We start from the raw sequence: 18,343 nt of genomic DNA on the forward strand, positions 1-18,343 counted from the left end.
GGTCCCTGTGAGAGCAGGCACTGAACACCGCGGAAGGCAGCGGCCAGCTCGGGTCACAGACCCTCAGACCACGCTAACCACTGAACCATGAGCTGTGCTCCCAGCTCAGGAGCCGCTTCCTCCCTCAAAACATCAGGTATCAGGGGACAAACTGCTTCTAGTGAAATCTACAGGTTTTATCTGCATTTCACCTTAATGAAGTTTGTTTGGGTTTTTTAATAAAGACATACAATTTTTTAAATCAAAAAGGTGTTTCTGCAGCACTTTCTTGTAAGTTTGCAACAGGCTGCCTAGGGCAGTGGTGGAGTCACCATCCCTGGAGGTGTTCAAAAGGTGTTTAGATGAGGTTCTTAGGGACATGGTTTAGTGCTAGAGTTAGGTTATAGTTGGACTCGATGATCCTGAGTGTCTCTTCCAACTGAAATGATTTTAAGTGCTCTCTGTTTCCCTCAACAGATTTACACCTCTCTTCCTAAGAGTACTTCTATTCACAACAACTTACCTGCACTGGAAAAAAAAACAACCTTCTTTCTACCTTTATGCAACCATTGTATTTACCACTGCTGTGTAAAGCAGTGAAGTGCCATTATGTCCATTTAAGAACCATGCAAACAAACTCAGAGACCTTCAAGCACATAAGCATATTTTAGTGCATTTGACAAGGTCTGGAGTGCAGCAGGTTGAAGGAGAAGATGCCAACAAGAGTTTGCACCAGGACACCCCACAAGTGCCGATGTGGTACCCAGCTGTGGAAAGCCCATCACGGTCTGGAGCCACCAGCTGCCCCCAGCAGACCCCGGCCGCTCCCACCACCTGTCAGCAGCCCCGCCGGGCCGGCCCAGAGCCGCAGCTTGCATGGCGAGTCGGGGACCAAAGCAGCTTGAGGCTCGGAAGCGCAACTGGCTGGAACATGTTGGGAGGTGGGTCTGCAGCCTCAGAGCCTCTGCGAGGGCGCCGGTCTCAGTGAAAGTTAAATACAGGAAGGCACAGCGAGACGTGGATTTGTGATACATGCCGGTACGTGCATATGAATAAAACATACGCCTGTACATACGTACACTTATTTATACACAAGGGTATGCATATTTACAGATGTTTTGTAAGCAACGCTCACTGCTGATGCTTCAGCAGGACGGGACGGCCGCCGAGGCACCGGCCCCTCTCGTACGCCCCGCTGCCTCGGGCGGGGCTGCCGCCCGCCCCGGTGGGACACTCACTGTGGGGGTCGCTCTTCTCCCGGACGCCGTCCACCCTGCCGTCGGGGTTGATGCGCAGGAAGAAGCCGCCGTTCTTGCAGTAGAGCCGCTTGGGGTCCTTGAAGTGCCCGGGGGGGAAGGCTCCGCTACCCCCGTCGTCGGGCAGCGCTGGCAGCGTGGTGATGCTCCCCGCCGCCGCTGCCGCCATGCGTCGGGCCCCGGCGGCGCCCCGCCGCCCCGGGCCCCCGCCGTCCCCTGCCGCCAGCTCCGGGCGGCCTCGTCCCCTGCCCCGGCCGTCCAGCCTCGCCTCCCCGCCGCCCGTCCCAAGCCCTGCCCGGCCGGCCCCGCTCGCCGGAGGGTCCGGTGCGGTCTGCTCCCGTCCCGTCCGCAGGAGCTGCGCAACGGCGCTGCCGGCCGGCGAGAGGCGGGCGGGCAGGGAGAGCCGAGCACACCGCGGACGGGCTCCCCGGCGGCACCGGGCTGCCCCCGTCGCCGCCCCGCCCCCGCCCGCCCCCGCTCCGCGCCGGGGGCCGCTCCCTGCCGCCGGGGCAGCGGGCGGGCGAGGCGCTTCCCTGGGGCGGCCCGAGGGGCAGAGCGGGGCCGGCTGGCTGCGGGGGACCCGGGGGGCACTACGAGCCCCGTGTGGCGCCGGGCGGGAGCGGGCCCTGGGGCCAGGCCCGGCTGTCCCGGGAGCGGGCCGGCGGGGCCCGGCCCGCCTTGAATCGCGGGTCTTCGTGCCGTGCGAGCGCGGCACTGCTGCGCGGAACAGCGGCTCCCGCCGCCGGCAGCGCTGGGAACGGAGTGCGACAAACGTGCCAGATTCAAGGTCAGACATCTTCTCCACTGGCTTTATAAATAAAATTAAATAACTGGAGAGTTGTTTTAAACCAGAAGAAGTTATGTGGCCTCTGTATCATATTAAATTGCTTAAATCACAATATAATAAAATGTGTTGACCTGTTAAAATCCACATGGCAACCATTTGACTTCCGTGCATTTACTAGAAAGAAACTAGTTCATCTCTAGCAAACTCATGTACTGCTATCTACAAAAGGCAACGGGAGAATTCTGGCATCAGCCTTTAACAACACTACTAGTACTTCTAAAACAAATGTGTACATAGCTTATAAAGTGTATAGACCCATCCAATACAATTTGTGCTTGAGGCCAGCAACAAAACTGAATGGTTTGTTTCAAAATCGATGATTTGTGCCCCAAATCACCTGTCTAGCAGCAGGGTGTTCATGCCTGTACCTTGGAAAGCTTTCTGACTTCAAAGGCAGCACCAGCAGCCCTGGACAATCCTATCCAGGACAGCTAACACCAATATTTTCATTTCACACAGCTAACAAACAGAAACCCACACTGAGAAAAAAAACACCAAAGCAAGGCACGTCTGTCCAGCAGATGCAATTTGTAATACCTTTTTTGCTAGCACAGATGTAAAGCAATTTTGTTCCCAGTCATCAATTTCCCTTCCCAACTCCGACCCTTTGCAAGCCATAAATTGTAATTCTTTACCAGAATCAGTGACAATTACGCTGCTTCCCACACCCTCACTCCAGAGGCTTAATCATGATGAATGGAGCACGCAGAGCACAGTGTGTCCCGGCCCAGGGCAGGCGCAGGTTCACCCCCGTGTCAGCCAGCCGCCCCCTCGCAGCACCATGGGCACAGCCAAGTGTCACACGCCTGTGGTCCTTCTCGATGTGTGAGGATTTCAGCCCTGTCACTCATGAGCGAGCCCCCCTCTCCTTACGTTTCCAGCTCTCTCTTCTTGCCACCCATCCACTTATGACACTTTCTGCCATTTCTCCTGGAAACCCCACTGTTACCACTGTACCTGAAAGTTGTAGACATCATGGTCAGCGGTGAAGACCTTCCTGATTTCCTCTTGTAACAGAAGCTGCATTTGTGGAAATTCGTGTCCTTGCACTATAGTCTTCCAAAGTCCTTGCCTTGCCTCTTTCTTGGAAGGTAAGTAAAAGGAAGATAAGGTAGATTCAGGTAGATGATGAGAAAAGGTGAACACATGATTCTTAAAGCTGTAAGAAGTTGTGGGGTTTTGTTTGTGTTTGGTTTGGGGTTTTGTTTTTTTGGGGTTTGTTTGAGTTTTTTAAAATATTAACCCCCACCCCCCACACCGGCAAACACCAACTTTTCTAAAGACTAAACATCCGTCTTTTCACTCAACTATTTCTGTAATTCTGTCTTCCCCTGCACACACAGCAGGTCATTCACAGCTCTCCCATATCAAACCCTAAGCACTGTTCTGGGAAATCGCATTTTGGCACCTTGTAGGTGAGCGCTCTATCTTCTGGGAAGAAGGATACACCCGGCAGGGTAGGAGCAGCCCCCGTGCCCCAGGAGGGCCCTGCAAGAGTGGGCCAGCTGGAAGCTCTGCCATGTTTCACTGGATAGGGCCCACTTATTTCTCAGTTTTCTGAGCCCTGGCCCCCATGGTGGGGCCCAACCCAGCGGTGGCAGGGCGGATAACATAGTTAGCTCAAATTCCTTATCAAATGATCCTTTAAAGCTTGTGCAGCTGGAACTGGCTACCAGTAAACTTATGGGGCTTGAGAGCTCTTTAGAAGCTTGTAATTGGGGCTTATATCTGTGGGGCCTAGAAATGAAAGACAACAAAGCTCAAATGGGAGGCCATATTCCCTAAGTTATCTGCACTCACCTCAAGATCTGCCAATTTTTTTTTTATGTTTTCCTATCTTTCTTCCAATGGAAAACATACTATTTTTTCTCTTCTCCATTCTATTTTCTTCTGCACTCCAACCTCTTAATATGGTCATTAATTTTCCTCTTAACACTGACTAAAGCAATTTTGGCAGTAGCATTTTCCTTTCTTGTGGCCTCAACCATGTTAACCCTAACACCACCCTTCCTCAACTTAGATCTTGCACACAATTACACCAATACAGCTACTTCCCCTCCACCCAAACCATTAATTATCCCTGCTTCCAACCCCTTTCATAAGCCTTCTCTTGGCCCATGTAAAACATAGCCCGTGTTAAAATGACTGAAACCCTACCTTCCTTCTACTTCAAAAATAAATCTTAGAGACATATTCTCTAACTCATTCCATTTATCTAAATTATATACCTTTTTGTGTTTGTCTTCCATTGTTTTGTAACTAGCTAGATTTTTTAATAGCTTACCTCTTAGAGGGAAAGACTTCTTTTATCCAGGGCTGCTCTCACACTGGGTGGGCACACTGAACACAAGGTACTTCACAAACAAGACAGACACATCATTCCAATGGTAGATAATTGTGGGCCATCTGCATGTCCAAACATTGCCTTTTTTCAATATCTAATGGTCTAGAGACCTTTAGTAGCATTGCACTCAGAACACCTGAAAAAAATCATATTGTTAGTCTGGTTATAGAAAAACCTTGAAAAATGCAAGAGTAATCTTTGAGATATTTCAAATTAGGAGTAACAGGCTGCATCAGCTCCATCAGGTTTTAATTTTTAATCCAAAGTGCAAGAATCCAGTCTACAACTTTCCCAGGCTCTCTGGCAGATATTACTACAAATCCTGCTGTACGACAACCCCATAAAATTTCAATCCCCTTTCACGGAATTTGCCTTTAGAGGAGTTTCAGCCATGTGTCCTTGACAGTTTGCTAGGAATATGTCTCCACAGTGTGTTTGGTCATACAGGTATCATGAAGACTGCGTTCAAAAGGCGTGCTAAAATAATCTGCAGCAGACCTGATTTACCATAGAATTAAAGCAAAAAAGCCCTCTCTTTTGAAGACTTATTAAAACCATTAGAAAGCAGAGACACACAGGAACACCTTGGCTCATCCGTCTTCCCACCATTAAGACATAGCAGGTGGTTTGTATCAATATGGCAGCAGGAAATGCTTTCAACTATTAGAAATGGAACATCAGCCCCAGGCCTCCAGTGCATCACAGCACTTCTTGATTCTCTGGGTTTCTTGGCTTCCCAGTCACTCTCTTTGGTGCATATCCAAGTAACGATTAGCCAAAAAGAGATGGATAGGCTGTGTCTCTTTTGAAGTTTTTCCTATGTTGTCTAGTGCTCAGCCTTACAGTGGAAAAAACATCTCTCTCACTTCACCAGCACATACGGATGCCGAATGCCTCCCACCATGCTCTCATTCACTTGTCAAAGGCAACATCCTCCGCAAAGTTCCACGCTCGTGGCCAAATCTTCTGTAAGCATCTTTGACTTCAGCGTTACACTAGCACCCAGTCTGGCCCACACAGGAGCTGCCAAACAGCCAGTAACACCCCAGCAGGGAGTGCCAGGTCTTGTTTGGAGCAGGGAACAGCCTACACATTGCCTGGGCTTGTGCAGCGCCTCAGTCAGGGTAAGCCTCATGCTCACCAACTTAATGTAAAGCAATATTATACAACACACGTCTCCTGAATCAATCTCAGGAACACTGTGACAAGAGACCTTATATACAGCCAAGATATGCACTCAACTTCTCTGACAGTGAATTGCAGTTCTTCTGATTCAGTCTTACTTGGTTAATCCTTAGCATTAAGGAAGGCTTCTCCTTCCTCCAAATAACCTGTGGGAAGAGGGGCTTGCAAAATGAGCAAGAGGTCAATTTGTAGTTCCGGTAGTTTGCGAAGAAAAGAGTTGTACTAGGATCAGAAATGGAAAAGAGCATTCTCTCTCTGTGTCTTTCTCCTCTAACTTTCTGGATGTTACAATTCTCTGCTCCAGATGTCTTCCCCAGCTTAGAAAAATAAATCACAAAATATGCATGATGTGCGCTTGAATAAATCTACCTCAGTGCTCACTCCAAGTGGAAGATAACGTTAATGTGAGACAACGGCTTTTGTGCAGACAGTCCAGGCAGGTGCTGACTAGATGAAATATAGCAAGTGTCTTAATCTTTTAGTGAATTGTTTACTTTTAAGATAATACATTTCTGGGGAAAAAAAAAAATACTGCTTAACTTTAAACCTATTTCCATCTATGTCTGAGCATGAGCTTAAGAATTCAGTAGCAATTTATTCCCCAGAATTCTCAGTTCTTTCACCATCAGCAGCTGATATTTATATTCTGGGTCAATATTCGTATGCTCGCTCAGGAGCTCAACCACGTGCTTCATCTGCTTTGTGTGGTGGAAGCGTACAGCCACAAAACTGTCAATAACAGTCTGAATTTTTCTTGTCAGTATTAGTTACTATAGAAAGTAGACTCATTTTTTTGCTCATCCACTTTTGTAAGTGCAGATTATGAGAAGTTTCTGTATTTGAAGTATTTATGCATATCAAGTGCCTAAAAAGTCTTCCTTTTTAAAAAAATCTGTAACAGAAGTTCAGCTTTTCATTCATTCATCTTTCTCATGGCTTTCTGACACTTCATCAATATTTTTTTAAACAAAATCTTATTTCTGCCCACTTAATCTTTTTTCTAGTACAAACAGTAGAAAGAAATCACATCTACAAGAGAAAAAAAAAATCTCCTTCCTATTATAAACCTGCTATAGTCCCCATTCCAGAAGAGTATTTTATTCCTGTAAAGCACCAGTGGACACTTGTTTATGTCTTTCTAAAGTAAAATTTTCTGAATATATGCTTAATCTGAATATGACCACAAACGGTCAAAACTTTGCTTTGGGTTGTCTTTACAAATAGTTGATGTTGGAAACATAACAGCCCAGGACGGCTGAAGATAAGAGAACTAACAATCCAGTGAGGCTGAAATTGGAAGTAAATCAAATTTGTCATGGTCCAAAATGATTGCACTTGGAAAACGACCTAAACTGTCTAAAACCAGTGACGCCTGTTGCAGATATGAGAGATACGGTAGTGACCTCAACTTATGAGAAACAAGAAATAGTGTTCTAAGTATTTATGGAGGTTAGAGTTCAGAATTAGCAAAATGGCTACTCTCTCTAACATATAATCAAACACATACACACTCTCCTTCTCTGTATCCACATTATATAGAGTAATAAATATAAATTAGCAAAATTACTCCAGACTAAGAAAATAAACCATGTCAACATAAAGACTGAGAATATTCAGGAAAAAGAAAAGAACCACTTTTAAAAATACTTTGAAACCAAACATCATGAACTAAAAGAATTTGAGTTAATATTGGATTTCAAAGAAACCCCGATTTATTAGAGGGAAGTGACTCCTTAGTGGGAACAATCATAAAAACACATCTTTTTCTCACAGCATTGCATTATAACCATAAGGTCGTGATTTAGGTATTTAACTCTCCTGATCCCACGCCAGTGGAGCAGTAGTGGCTGAAAAGGTCACTGCTCCAGCTGTCCTTCCTATCTGCAGGACAGCTGTGGCTGAGCTGCCCCAGCGTGGACTCTGAGTCAAGGCAGTTTAAAGACCTTTATGTTGTCAGTAGTTCTGTCAGTTGTCCCAAAGTAACTTATCCCCGGCTTATGACTCAGACACGTTTCAGTTTCATTATATCACTACAGGGTAAAGTAGTCGCTCTTGTGCTGGAAGTGCTTGGACACACATAAGAGATGATAAGGAGATCGTCTTCCCTATAGTGTGGGAAAATCAGTGCTTGTGAGGCAGATACAAAAAATGCAGCCCATGTCTGTCTGTGATGTTGTCATTCAAGAAACCCATGTGAACAGAGTGCATACAAAAATTTAAGAAGTGGATCTTCACATTAACATCGAATAATTCAGGTTGGAAGGCACCTCTGGAGGTCATCTGGTCCAACACCCCTGCTCAAGCAGGGCCACCGAGAGCTGTTTCAAGTTCTAATGATTTTTCACTCTAAACACTTCCACATCAACTACAATCCACTCTGGGAAAAATATTACCTACCTCACTGTGTTACACTGCCTAGCTGATCAGGAAATAGCGGTATATCTGTTGCAGATTCTTCTTTATCCTCTTTTCAGTTAGGTTATTCTCTTATAAGGGTCATAAGATTCATAACTTCCATATGGGCTAATTCTGGAGAATGCCAAATTATTCACAGGACTGCAGCTGGAAATTAAAATATAGGTGGAGGTGGGGAAAAATCTTCTTTCCATTCACTGCTATGTTATACTACAAGGCAAGACTAACTTCATGGAGGAATATAGCAAAGACAGGCTATTCCCAAGGAACAGGAGTTACCACATCATGCAGCTTTCATCATTTCACGTTTAAGGGCAAGGAAAGATGAGATCAGCGAGACGTTACAAAGAAAAAATATGTTATTTTACTATATCATGGATTTAGTTTCTACCAGTTGCTCAATCAAAACCTCACTCTGCATTATTTCTGTAGAATGGATTGGCTGGCAGGTAGAAAATAACAGAAATAAAAAACAAAAGCCAAAACCCTCTCTCTTGGTAACAATCTGTACTGATAGTATTCCAGAAGGAATGTCACAACAACTTTCCCGTTTGTTTTCTCTTTGTTTCAGGGCGGTTTCCATGGATGCCCAAACCTAGGCCCCACTGAAGGGCTCCCCAGAGCATAACACCATGTAGCAGCAGGTCACAGACCAAGCATCACATGCAGAACACAAACAGAATTCCAGTAGCACAACCAACACATTAAACCTCTTGCAAATACAGTTTACTGTTCAGGATATAAGTATACCAGAATTTGAAGAAAGAGAGACAGGCCCTGGAGCACTATTAGAAGTGCAAATAAATTACGCAGTCTCTTGTACTGTATTAGCTTTTAGTTCTAGGGAGGGAGAACTATCCCCAATGAGTTTGAGACAGCATTCAGTGCTGGGGTGGATATAGTTATTATTGCTCCACCACACCCCAATTCACCCATCCATGCAACAGCTAACTTAGGTGAAATGCCTTCTGGATTTCTCCCCTTTCTCAGCTATGAAATCATTCCTAAATGTCTTTAAATTTACCATTACTGCACACGAACCTACACCTCCTACAATATCTGAAGTTACAAGTACTGTAAGTGCAACTTAAGCCAACTGGCTCTTGTGAAATCTTGTTTGTTTCTTGGAGAGAAGCTTAGTGTGTTTCTGAGTGGTAATTTAAAAAACCGTAAGCTGCTATCCGCATGCCAAAATACAATTTGTTATCTGCCAAAAAAATGACTTTCCCAACACTGTCCAGGCTAATATCTCAAACCTGACCGGCAATAATTAACTTCCAAGCATCTGGGAGGTTAAATGGCTCAGTGATCTTTTTCTATGCAAAAGGAATACTCATCACATGAGAACTACTGTTTAGTTTACATGCATTTTTCCCCTCAGGAAAAATTAGAGAATGAATGCCTGTGTAAACCACTTTGTTACACCCTCATTAGTTTTATCAAATGCAGTCTTTCACCAAGTACTTGATGGAAATTTTGTAAGAATATGCCCATCTTTGAAAGCAACCTGAAGAGAGAGAAAAGGATTTCTACGTTGCTATGTAGTCCTTATCCCAGTGACAGTAAATTGATGAGTCGATGGATTTCACTTTTCTGGCTCTAATCAAATATCCAGGCAAAAAACATCACAACATACATTACTATACTATACATGACAGCAGATAATCTGGAAAGCAGTAGGAGAAGGACCTGCTCCTGCTTTCCTGGTTGTGTGTTGTTTTTCCTCTAGAAGCTGTATTATGTGGCCAAAGAACCACTAGTGAATGCTGAAGTTTGCTCTGACACTGATGTGGCCAATTACTGACCCCTGCCTTGTTCAGTTGCCAGGCATAAATTCCAGCCATTTCATCCTTCAGACAGCATTTGGTAGAAACTTCTTTACAGACCCCTTTAACATTACAATGACATGCAAGAAAAGCTAGATGTACCTTAAAGAGAATGCTGAAGGTTCAAACTCTAAGCACCAGAGACCTAAAGGCCAAAAGCCAGAGTTAAAGGTGCCTTTCCAGTCTGAATGTTTGCCCTGAAGCTTTCATGCTCTGTTAAAACTGTTAATCGGCCCTAATCTAAAACTCACGAATTCTCTGCTGACATCCTAAGGGGGTTATCTGCTGATAATGCATCACTAGCTTTGCCACAGGCCGTAATTACTCTGTGACAGTAAAACAGTAAAAGTTGCTGTCACTCCCCCATATTGAGTGGTAGTAAGAGGAGTCAATGCATGTATGTTATCAGTGGATTTCAATCTTCTGACAGCAGATGAAGGGAAAGGCTGTGTAATCCTCCTCAGACCCAGGAGTAAAAACCAGGAGGACACTGAAATAGGCACAGACTCATCTTCCTTTCTCTTGTCTGCTCCACCCTCCACCCCCAGCCTGTCTCATCTCCTCATCCTTTGTCCCCACCCTGTTCCTTTCCCTTCCCCTGCTGCCAGGCACAGGTTTCTAGCCTGTTTCTAAATCTTTCCTCAGCTCCTTATGCCAAGCTCTGTCCTTTGGACTACTTTTCCTTTGTATTTCCCTATGGCTCCTAGCCACGTGCTTCATCGCTGGGTTTCCTTTCCCCACTTCTTAATCTCTGCCTCCTTTCTTGAAGTTCAGAGCCCATGTTCTCATTCCCCGGCCAATCCTTGTAAACCTATAGCTTAGTTTTTCCATGGACATTTTTTTTCTCCCTTCCCCTAGTACTTTCCCTCCTCGCAGCCATTCCCAGCTCCCTGTTTCACTCCTCACAGGGTTGAAGCGTCCAGTCCCCTCAGCTTGCCCATCACCACCACCCTGCCTGCCTGTGTATGACAGGGAATGCTGGACAATCTCCAGCCAGTCTGAAGTTCAAAAAGGTTCAAAAGGTTCAAAAAATGAAACGATTTTTAAGACTCATACAACTTACTGCAGAACTCATTACAAAATTCTTCATTCCTCTTTAAAGGAAGTAAGATACTGTTGCATAGAATACCTCAGCAAGTGCAACCAATCGCAAACTTCTGTGTTGTCTAAGAGTGCCTCACTGTGAGGAAAAATAACAAAAATATATGTGTCTAACTTCATTGCCATAAATATTAAGGGCTTTCATTCTGACTAATGGCCCACCTTGAGTCATTTCACTGCAGTCGACAAGTAACTTGCAAAAAGAACAAAAAACTCAGTAAGGAAATGAAAAAATCCTTCCCCTCAAAGATGAGGAGGTAAAATTCATTGCAATTAATGATATTAATGAATTAAATGAAATCAAGGCAGCCAGCTAGCATCTTTAGTGCATATGTTTGCATACATATACTATACACACAGGATGCATAAAACTGAGTGCCTAGAAGTCTATTTTGTAAAATTTACTTGGCATCCTGGCCAAGATGAATACTGGATTTTAGCTGTTATTTCCGTTAATAATTGAATTGCATTTTTTCAGACAGAATAACCTCAGCATTTTCATATTAAATTGACAGCAGTTTATGAATGAATTTATGGGATTTTTCATCTAGTGGTTCATTTATTTTAAAAAGACCAAGTTAATATAAAAAATGCCTTTTATTGTGTTATACATCACATTTTATGTCAGTTGCTCCTAATACGAAGTTGGGCTTTTCTTTAATTAATTTCTTCCCCATTGTTGCATTTCCTACTGTTGTTGTTGGAATACAAACAAATAAGGCCACTCACCTCAGAGGTATTAGTCTTTTCTTATGACATCAGTGTGTAGGCTGTGCAAAATCGAGGCATCTGTTAGTCACTCGCACCATCTGTGTGGGCCCGGAGAAAGCAAGATGTAATCTGTCTTATGGTGAGCTTTGTACAAAACAGCAACAATCCATATTCAGCTGCGCAGATGCAGCGGATCCCTTGAGGAGCTTCAGTCTGCCAGAGCGTGCGCTTGTGGGTGTCAGTGCTGGGGGTCAGCTCTTCATAACGCAATGAGGGAAAACTTTTTGTTTGTCCAGACAGGAACTGTGAGGGTGGTGGCAGTCAGCTTCACAGACCAGAGTTGCTGAGCCAAACTGCGGTGGTATTAAGTAGCACTTTAAAATTTCAGAGCCAATATCCTTTCTCATTTTTACTCATGTAAGAAAATTTGCTCTGGGATGAGTTGAATAGAAGGAGGAAGAAAGTGATGAAATCATTCCCTTTAGGTTTTTCTTTCCCACAGGAGTAAACCCATTGTCTTTCCAGGCCTCTCTGAAGCTACCACAATGCTGTTCCTCAAAGTGGGGAAGGAAGGAGTCTACCAGGCAAAGGCTAAATGCATAGTTAGCAGGTCTACAGGAGTCTCCCTGCATAGCAGCGTGCAGAAGGAAGAACAGGACGAGCACAGGACATATCTCCAGGCTACCTCACCTATTTGGTTGGAATTTATGATAACATTACCTTTTACTCACACCCTTTCAATACATTGCACCTTTCCACTGACTTCTTTGGCAGTCATCTCTAGATTTTATTTTTAGTGCATACAGATGACAACTACATGAAGGTACAGCAGTATTTTTACCTACAGCACCTGCATGTTCCCATGAAAAGCACACAAGGGCTTTTACAGCCCTACATCAAATTACTTCCACTTGTGCTGAACAGAATTCCTGTAATACGTATTTTCTCTAACGAGGGGTCCTGTCACAGTCCCCACCATCACAGCTACTGTAAGACAACACCAATGCCATGCCAACTACTCCATGTTTATCAAGGGTATCTGTGGACATTACTTTCAAGGACACTTACGCATTCCAACCTCTTTTTTTGCAGTGGTACCACGTAGCCTAAAACACATTATTACTTGCTGAGGAATGGTTCTCCTATCTTCCATATATATTGCTCACCACTTTTTTGGACTTTTTTTTTGAAGGTAAAGAAATCTGTTACTTATTTTCAGATGAAGTATATGATCTCATGCACAAATTTAGTATTGAGCATCGTTATTTTTATGCAACCTTTTTTTTTTCCTAGTGGCTAGGTTCACCACAGAGAGACAGACGAGCATAAATACTTTTCCCAGATGTGGTTGTGGAATGGAGAACAGAATGGAGCAACAGAGAACTGTGATCTTCAACAAACAAAAGATTCCATAATTCTGAGGGAGGAGGAATGCAGTCTGTCTTCTCATCCCAACAGTCACCAGAAGAGGAAGAGCAAGAGCCTTTTCTTATGCTTTTTTTCTGTAAGCACTAGAGCAAACTCCTTGCATGTTTTGCTGCGTCTAACAGCATGTGCTCTTGTTATCTGGTTTCTAAGAGTAAGTCTCCATGCTCCATAAGGACAAACAGATGAGACAGTTACAATATAAGTATCATAACAAAGCTCTCAGGAGCTTGGGGTAGGAAAGAGAGAAGAAGTATATATGGGAAGAAATGGAAAATGCAATATAAGGAATGAGTTACTGCCAATGCATGTTTTATCCAGAGCCTATAACAAACAAAGGTTAATAATCTAATAAAATAAAATTAGTTCGACCATTATTTTGAACAATTAGTGAGTGTTTTGATGAGTCAATGTGACCTATTTGGGAGCTCTATTCAGAACTCTTTTCAAGCTTAGGCGATGACTGCAATTAAATTAACTTCATTGGAGTTGTTAGCTTGATGACAAACCTCTTTAAATCAAACTTTTTCTGTTGTTCTTCCTTACACTCTAATGTTCAATACCCTTAGCATAACTCTCTAGAGAAATTAATATTTTAGGGTATCTTCCATTTTGTCTACAATTTTTAAGCAGTTGATTCCCAGGCAACATCCCCAATGCTCTCCAAGTTAAGCACCAGTAAAGCATCTTGGCACTCTAACACTGGAGTCAATTCAGGCCTCAATCCAAATCCCTTAAAAACCTATTGGGCTCTTTCAACTGACCATGGTAGCCATTGATTTTAAGAAATGTAACTTCCCAGTCAGTTCTCCCTAGAAGTCCATTCTCTTTGCATCACATCTGTGAAACTACTTGGTTCTAGGCCATGTAGTAAGGACAACCGAGTAAATATGTGACAAAAATACTGATGAAGTGATTTGCTTAAAAAAAAGTCAGCACAATTTGTAGCTTTATCCAGTTATTTTTTAAGCAATTGTACTTAGCAGATGGAAGTAATTTTTCCAAAAAAGAAGAAGAAAAAAGAGGTCCCTGCAACTTTATGAAGGGGTGAACAAAATTTCTTTTGGCTGCCACATGCCCAAGACACAACACCAAATTCCTAGTGGTCTAGAAAAAAAGCTGCAGCATGTGTGTTATTGCACCTATTATGAGGTGACAGAGGTGAATAGTTTTGGTTGTTAAAATTAGTAAAGCAAGATAGCTTTGTTCTTCCATTCACATACTAAAGAGATCAGGACTTAATAGTGTCTATTTTTATTTCAGTCTCTTTATGTCAACTTTGTGTACTGTCTCACAGCCTCCTCATAGACAAGCTCAGGAAGCATGGGCTGGATGAACGCAGATGGATTATGAAGCGGCTGGATGGCAGAGTTCAGAGGGTTGTGATCAATGATGCAAAGTCTGGTTGGAGGCCCATAGTTAGTGGGGTTTCCCAGGGGGGTATCAGGTCCAGTACTGTTCAACCTGTTCATCAGTGGCCTGGGTGAAGAGACTGAGAGCACCCTCAGCAAGTTTGCTGATCATACCAAACTGGGAGGAAGGGCTGACACATGAGAAGGCTGTGCTGCCATTCAGCGAGACATGGACAGGTTGGAGAACTGGGCAGGGAAGAACCTGATGAAGTTCAACAAGGGCAACTACCGGGTCCTGCAGCTGGGGAGGAATAACCCCAGGCACCAGTACAGGTTAGGGGTGGACCTGCTGGAAAGCAGCACTGCAGAGAAGGATTTGGGAGTTCTGGTCAACAACAGGTTGACCATGAGTCAACAATGTGCCCTTGTGGCCAAGAAGGCAAATGGTACCTGGGAGGCATTGAGTGTGACCAGCAGGTCAAGGGAGGTTCTCCTGTCCCTCTGCTCTGCCCAGGTGAGGCCGCATCTGGAGTTGTGTGTCCAGTTCTGGGCTCCCCAGTTTAAGAAGGACAAGGAATTACTGGAGGGAGTCCAGCAGCAGGCTACGAAGATGATTAGAGGTCTGGAGCATCTTTCTTATGAGGAGAGACTGAGAGAGCTGGGTCTGTTCAGCTTGGAGAAGAGAAGGCTGAGAGGGGATCTCATCAATGCTTATGAATATCTCAAGGGTGGGTGTCAGGAGGATGGGACCACACTCCTTTCAGTGGTGCCCAATGGTAGGATGAGGCACAACAGGCACAGGCTGAAGCGTAGGAGGTTCCATCTGAATATGAGGAGAAACTTCTTTCCTTTGAGGGTGCCAGAGCCCTGAAACAGGCTGCCCAGAGAGGTTGTGAAGTCTCCTTCCTTGGAGACATTCAAGATCCACCTGAACACATTCCTGTGCAATCTACTCTGGGTGAACCTGCTTTAGCAAGTGGGTTGGACTAGATGATCTCCAGAGGTCCCTTCCAACCCCACCCATTCTGTGATCCTTTAAAAAAAAAAAAAAAGATTAGCATATATTCTGATGTTTGGATTACTACCATGTGGAATAATTGAAAACACAATTACATTACCTCTCAGACACAAGGCTTTTTTCCAGGATAGTCACATGCAAGAAAGGCAAATTATGCTGTAAGCAATGACATGAAAAGACTGGAACAAACTATGCAATTAGCTTTGCAGTGTGTATGGAATGGGCCAGAATTCAGATGTGATACAAATTAGTATAAACAAAGGAGCTGCATTTGCTTACCTCATGTCTGATTTTGATCAACTGGTCTTAGCATATGAAAAGCAGTGGTACTGGGAGTAATTTAGCTGTAATTCCTGCTTTGTTGTACTTCACTAAACCCTCATTGACTTCGGCTTGCAGATCAGGCTCAGATTGGTTAAGAACTTCCCCACATTATCTTCAATACATTCCGAAGCCAAGGCAGGGCACACAGGTCTCATTTCAACTGCCTTTAAAAGAAAAAAAAATATCAATGAGCTTTGCTATGAAATTTCAGCAGAATCATTTTTAAGGTTCTAGGCCACAAGAGAAAAATCACATGTAATAAAGTAACACTGTACTGTTCCTGACTAGTATAAGAAATGTATACTATACTGTGGTTCTGGTGTTTTAAGACTGACTCATCAAAACTGGTTGAAAAACAAATTCTTACAAATGTACAGGAACATAAAGCAGCATGCAGAACAAGCACAACTCAGAGGGTTACATATAGCAAACAGATAATGTCCACGTTGACATGCATAAGATATGCTTTCTCTCACTGGAACACATTTTATGATTTTCATACTAATCTATTCTCACTAGAAGTGACTCCATCTTCACTGACCATAAAGTATAATCTCACAACGTTACCTTTTCAGGCAAGTAATTTGTCCGAAAGAAGAACAGAATAACTGTTCTTAGACATAGTACCTCTTGCTAGCCCTTTCTCAGGATGCAGTTGCCATTTGAATGGCAATTGTACCACTCCACAGTTTAGGGTAAAGGCGACAATTTTTTCTTATCTCCCTTTGGGGAACTATTACCCTTGTTAGTCTTCAACTCCCAAGTGTTAGGGAAAGAGGAGATTTTTGACTCCAGGGACTACAGCCACAGCCCATGGAAAGCAGAAGCAAGGAAGTGTCTTTTGGTACACCAAATTCCCTCCCCAAGACAGACAGACAGACGTCATTTTTTCAGATGAGACACAACCCAGCACTCCACAAAACAAAACAAAAATTTTTTTAAGTGTATGACACAATGGAGGAAAGAGGTTAGTGCTGAGGGTAAATTCCAAATAGCTCGGCATGTTTTCCTGGATTGTCTCTTACGTAACTGTCAAAACTCAGTCTCCAAACAGGCCGCTGGGAGCAGAGGGGAGTGGGGCTGGAGCTCATGGACAATGCCAGGCACACGTGCACATACACACACAGCCACCGCACACACAAGGCAACAAGAATTAGCTAGTCCACTGCAAATGTCAGCCAATTTATGTAATATCCTTTTACTCGGCATTTCTTATTCACAAGAGGGTAAAAAAATCTCATTAAACAGCCTCTGAAGAACTGGAAGCAGGGGGAAGCTGGTTGGATTCATGGTCTTTCTCTGGTCACCACTGTTGTTGGCTGCTTGACAGTCTATACGTTACTTCAGTTCAATAACTAGTGAACAAGTGGGCATTTATTTCCTAAGAATCACTGATGCAATAGGTGTTAACAAGTTCTAATTGTTATTAACAGCAGCTGTCAGTTTAAGCTGACTAAGCACACCAGCTCTGGGCTGCTGCTGTTCATGTTATCCCATGAGGCACACGGAAGACTTCCTGAAGAATCCAATTTGTTCAGAGAATAGTTTTTCAGATGGTAGAGAGCCAGAAAGTACGGACCAGATGACAGCAGTGCAAGACTTGCTGATTTAACACACCTAGGAAATAAAGAAAAAGCTGAGAAGTGGGAGGAGAGTATGAAGATGAACAGACTAGATATAAATAATACCAATTATTTCCCCAGCTAACCTTTCTAGTAAAGAAACACATTAGTGATACACTTATACCGCCTTGAAATAAGAATTCCACCTGCTCAGTGCTTCAGAATTACGTTATTTGGCAGCTCATGAAATATGACCTTTGTTGCTACACTACATTACCTTTCTATTATTATTTTTAAATTACTTTCATTTCAGAGCTCTAATTTCTTGTTCTTTCCAGCAGAGTGAGCAGTAATAAGCTGTTAACAAATGCTGAAGCTTTTTTGTTTAGATAGGAAGAAGAAGATAGCAGATTTTCTAATCATCACAAAACAGAAGAAATTTCAGTTAATTGGCTTACAATCAGAATCAAAAGCGGTTGTGATCAAAGTAAAGCTTACAATGCACATGACAGAATTCTAAAAATAAATCACTTCCCTTCACAAGTATTGAAAAACCTAAGAAAAATGTAGGGTTAAAGTTCCAAAACCAAGTATAGAAATTCTCTCTTTCTAGAACAATGTCGTAAGGGAAAAACAAAATGTAATCAGCAAGCACAAAAACTTGAATTTTTACATGCTACTTGTACTCTTGTTTCCCATGGATGCCTTTATTGACTCCATAGACATCTCACTTTATGAGACTTCCTTGAAAAGCTATTGGTTTATGCTCCTCTTAAAAGCACAATATTCAGTTCTTTCTTAGGAACTGGTCATATGTTTAGGATTATCTATATGAGGGAGTAGATGTTCTAAATATTGTGTAATGTTTGGTGCACTATTTTGTACCTGCCTGGTAAAACTATTCTTGCAGCTATTCCAAACCTGTATGATAACATAATCTGTTTATTCAGTCTCATGATTGATCTGATGTACATGAAGAAAACTTATTCTGGAGAGTT

At 43.3% G+C, this 18,343-nt stretch overlaps 2 protein-coding genes and 1 long non-coding RNA gene across 6 annotated transcripts in view; 1 reads left to right on the plus strand and 2 right to left on the minus strand.

The window, feature by feature from the left end:
* Positions 1-2,046, minus strand: part of FGF2 (fibroblast growth factor 2) — a 34,388-nt gene extending 32,342 nt beyond the window's left edge. Inside the window, exon 1 of the mRNA XM_065062129.1 lies at positions 1,218-2,046. Coding sequence (XP_064918201.1) covers positions 1,218-2,031 — 814 coding nt within the window. The 5' untranslated portion in view covers positions 2,032-2,046. The remainder of the gene's footprint in view (positions 1-1,217) is intronic.
* Positions 1,829-13,093, plus strand: LOC110364866 (uncharacterized). Of its 2 annotated transcripts, none has more exons than XR_010472438.1 (3): positions 1,829-2,022; positions 12,757-12,856; positions 12,958-13,093. It is a non-coding gene; the product is annotated as an uncharacterized LOC110364866 (long non-coding RNA). The 2 variants fall into 2 exon arrangements; XR_010472439.1 differs by having other exon boundaries at positions 1,895-2,022; positions 12,190-12,856.
* A 2,645-nt stretch (positions 13,094-15,738) lies between these two features.
* The window catches only part of BBS12 (Bardet-Biedl syndrome 12), a 50,893-nt gene continuing 48,288 nt past the window's right edge, over positions 15,739-18,343 (minus strand). For all 3 annotated transcript variants that reach the window (XR_010472432.1, XR_010472433.1, XR_010472431.1), the window contains one exon: positions 15,739-15,947. The gene's annotated coding sequence lies outside the window, so the exon portion shown is untranslated. The remainder of the gene's footprint in view (positions 15,948-18,343) is intronic.

This window comes from Columba livia, chromosome 4 (genome assembly GCF_036013475.1).
Source record: "Columba livia isolate bColLiv1 breed racing homer chromosome 4, bColLiv1.pat.W.v2, whole genome shotgun sequence".
Classification (NCBI taxonomy): domain Eukaryota; kingdom Metazoa; phylum Chordata; class Aves; order Columbiformes; family Columbidae; genus Columba; species Columba livia.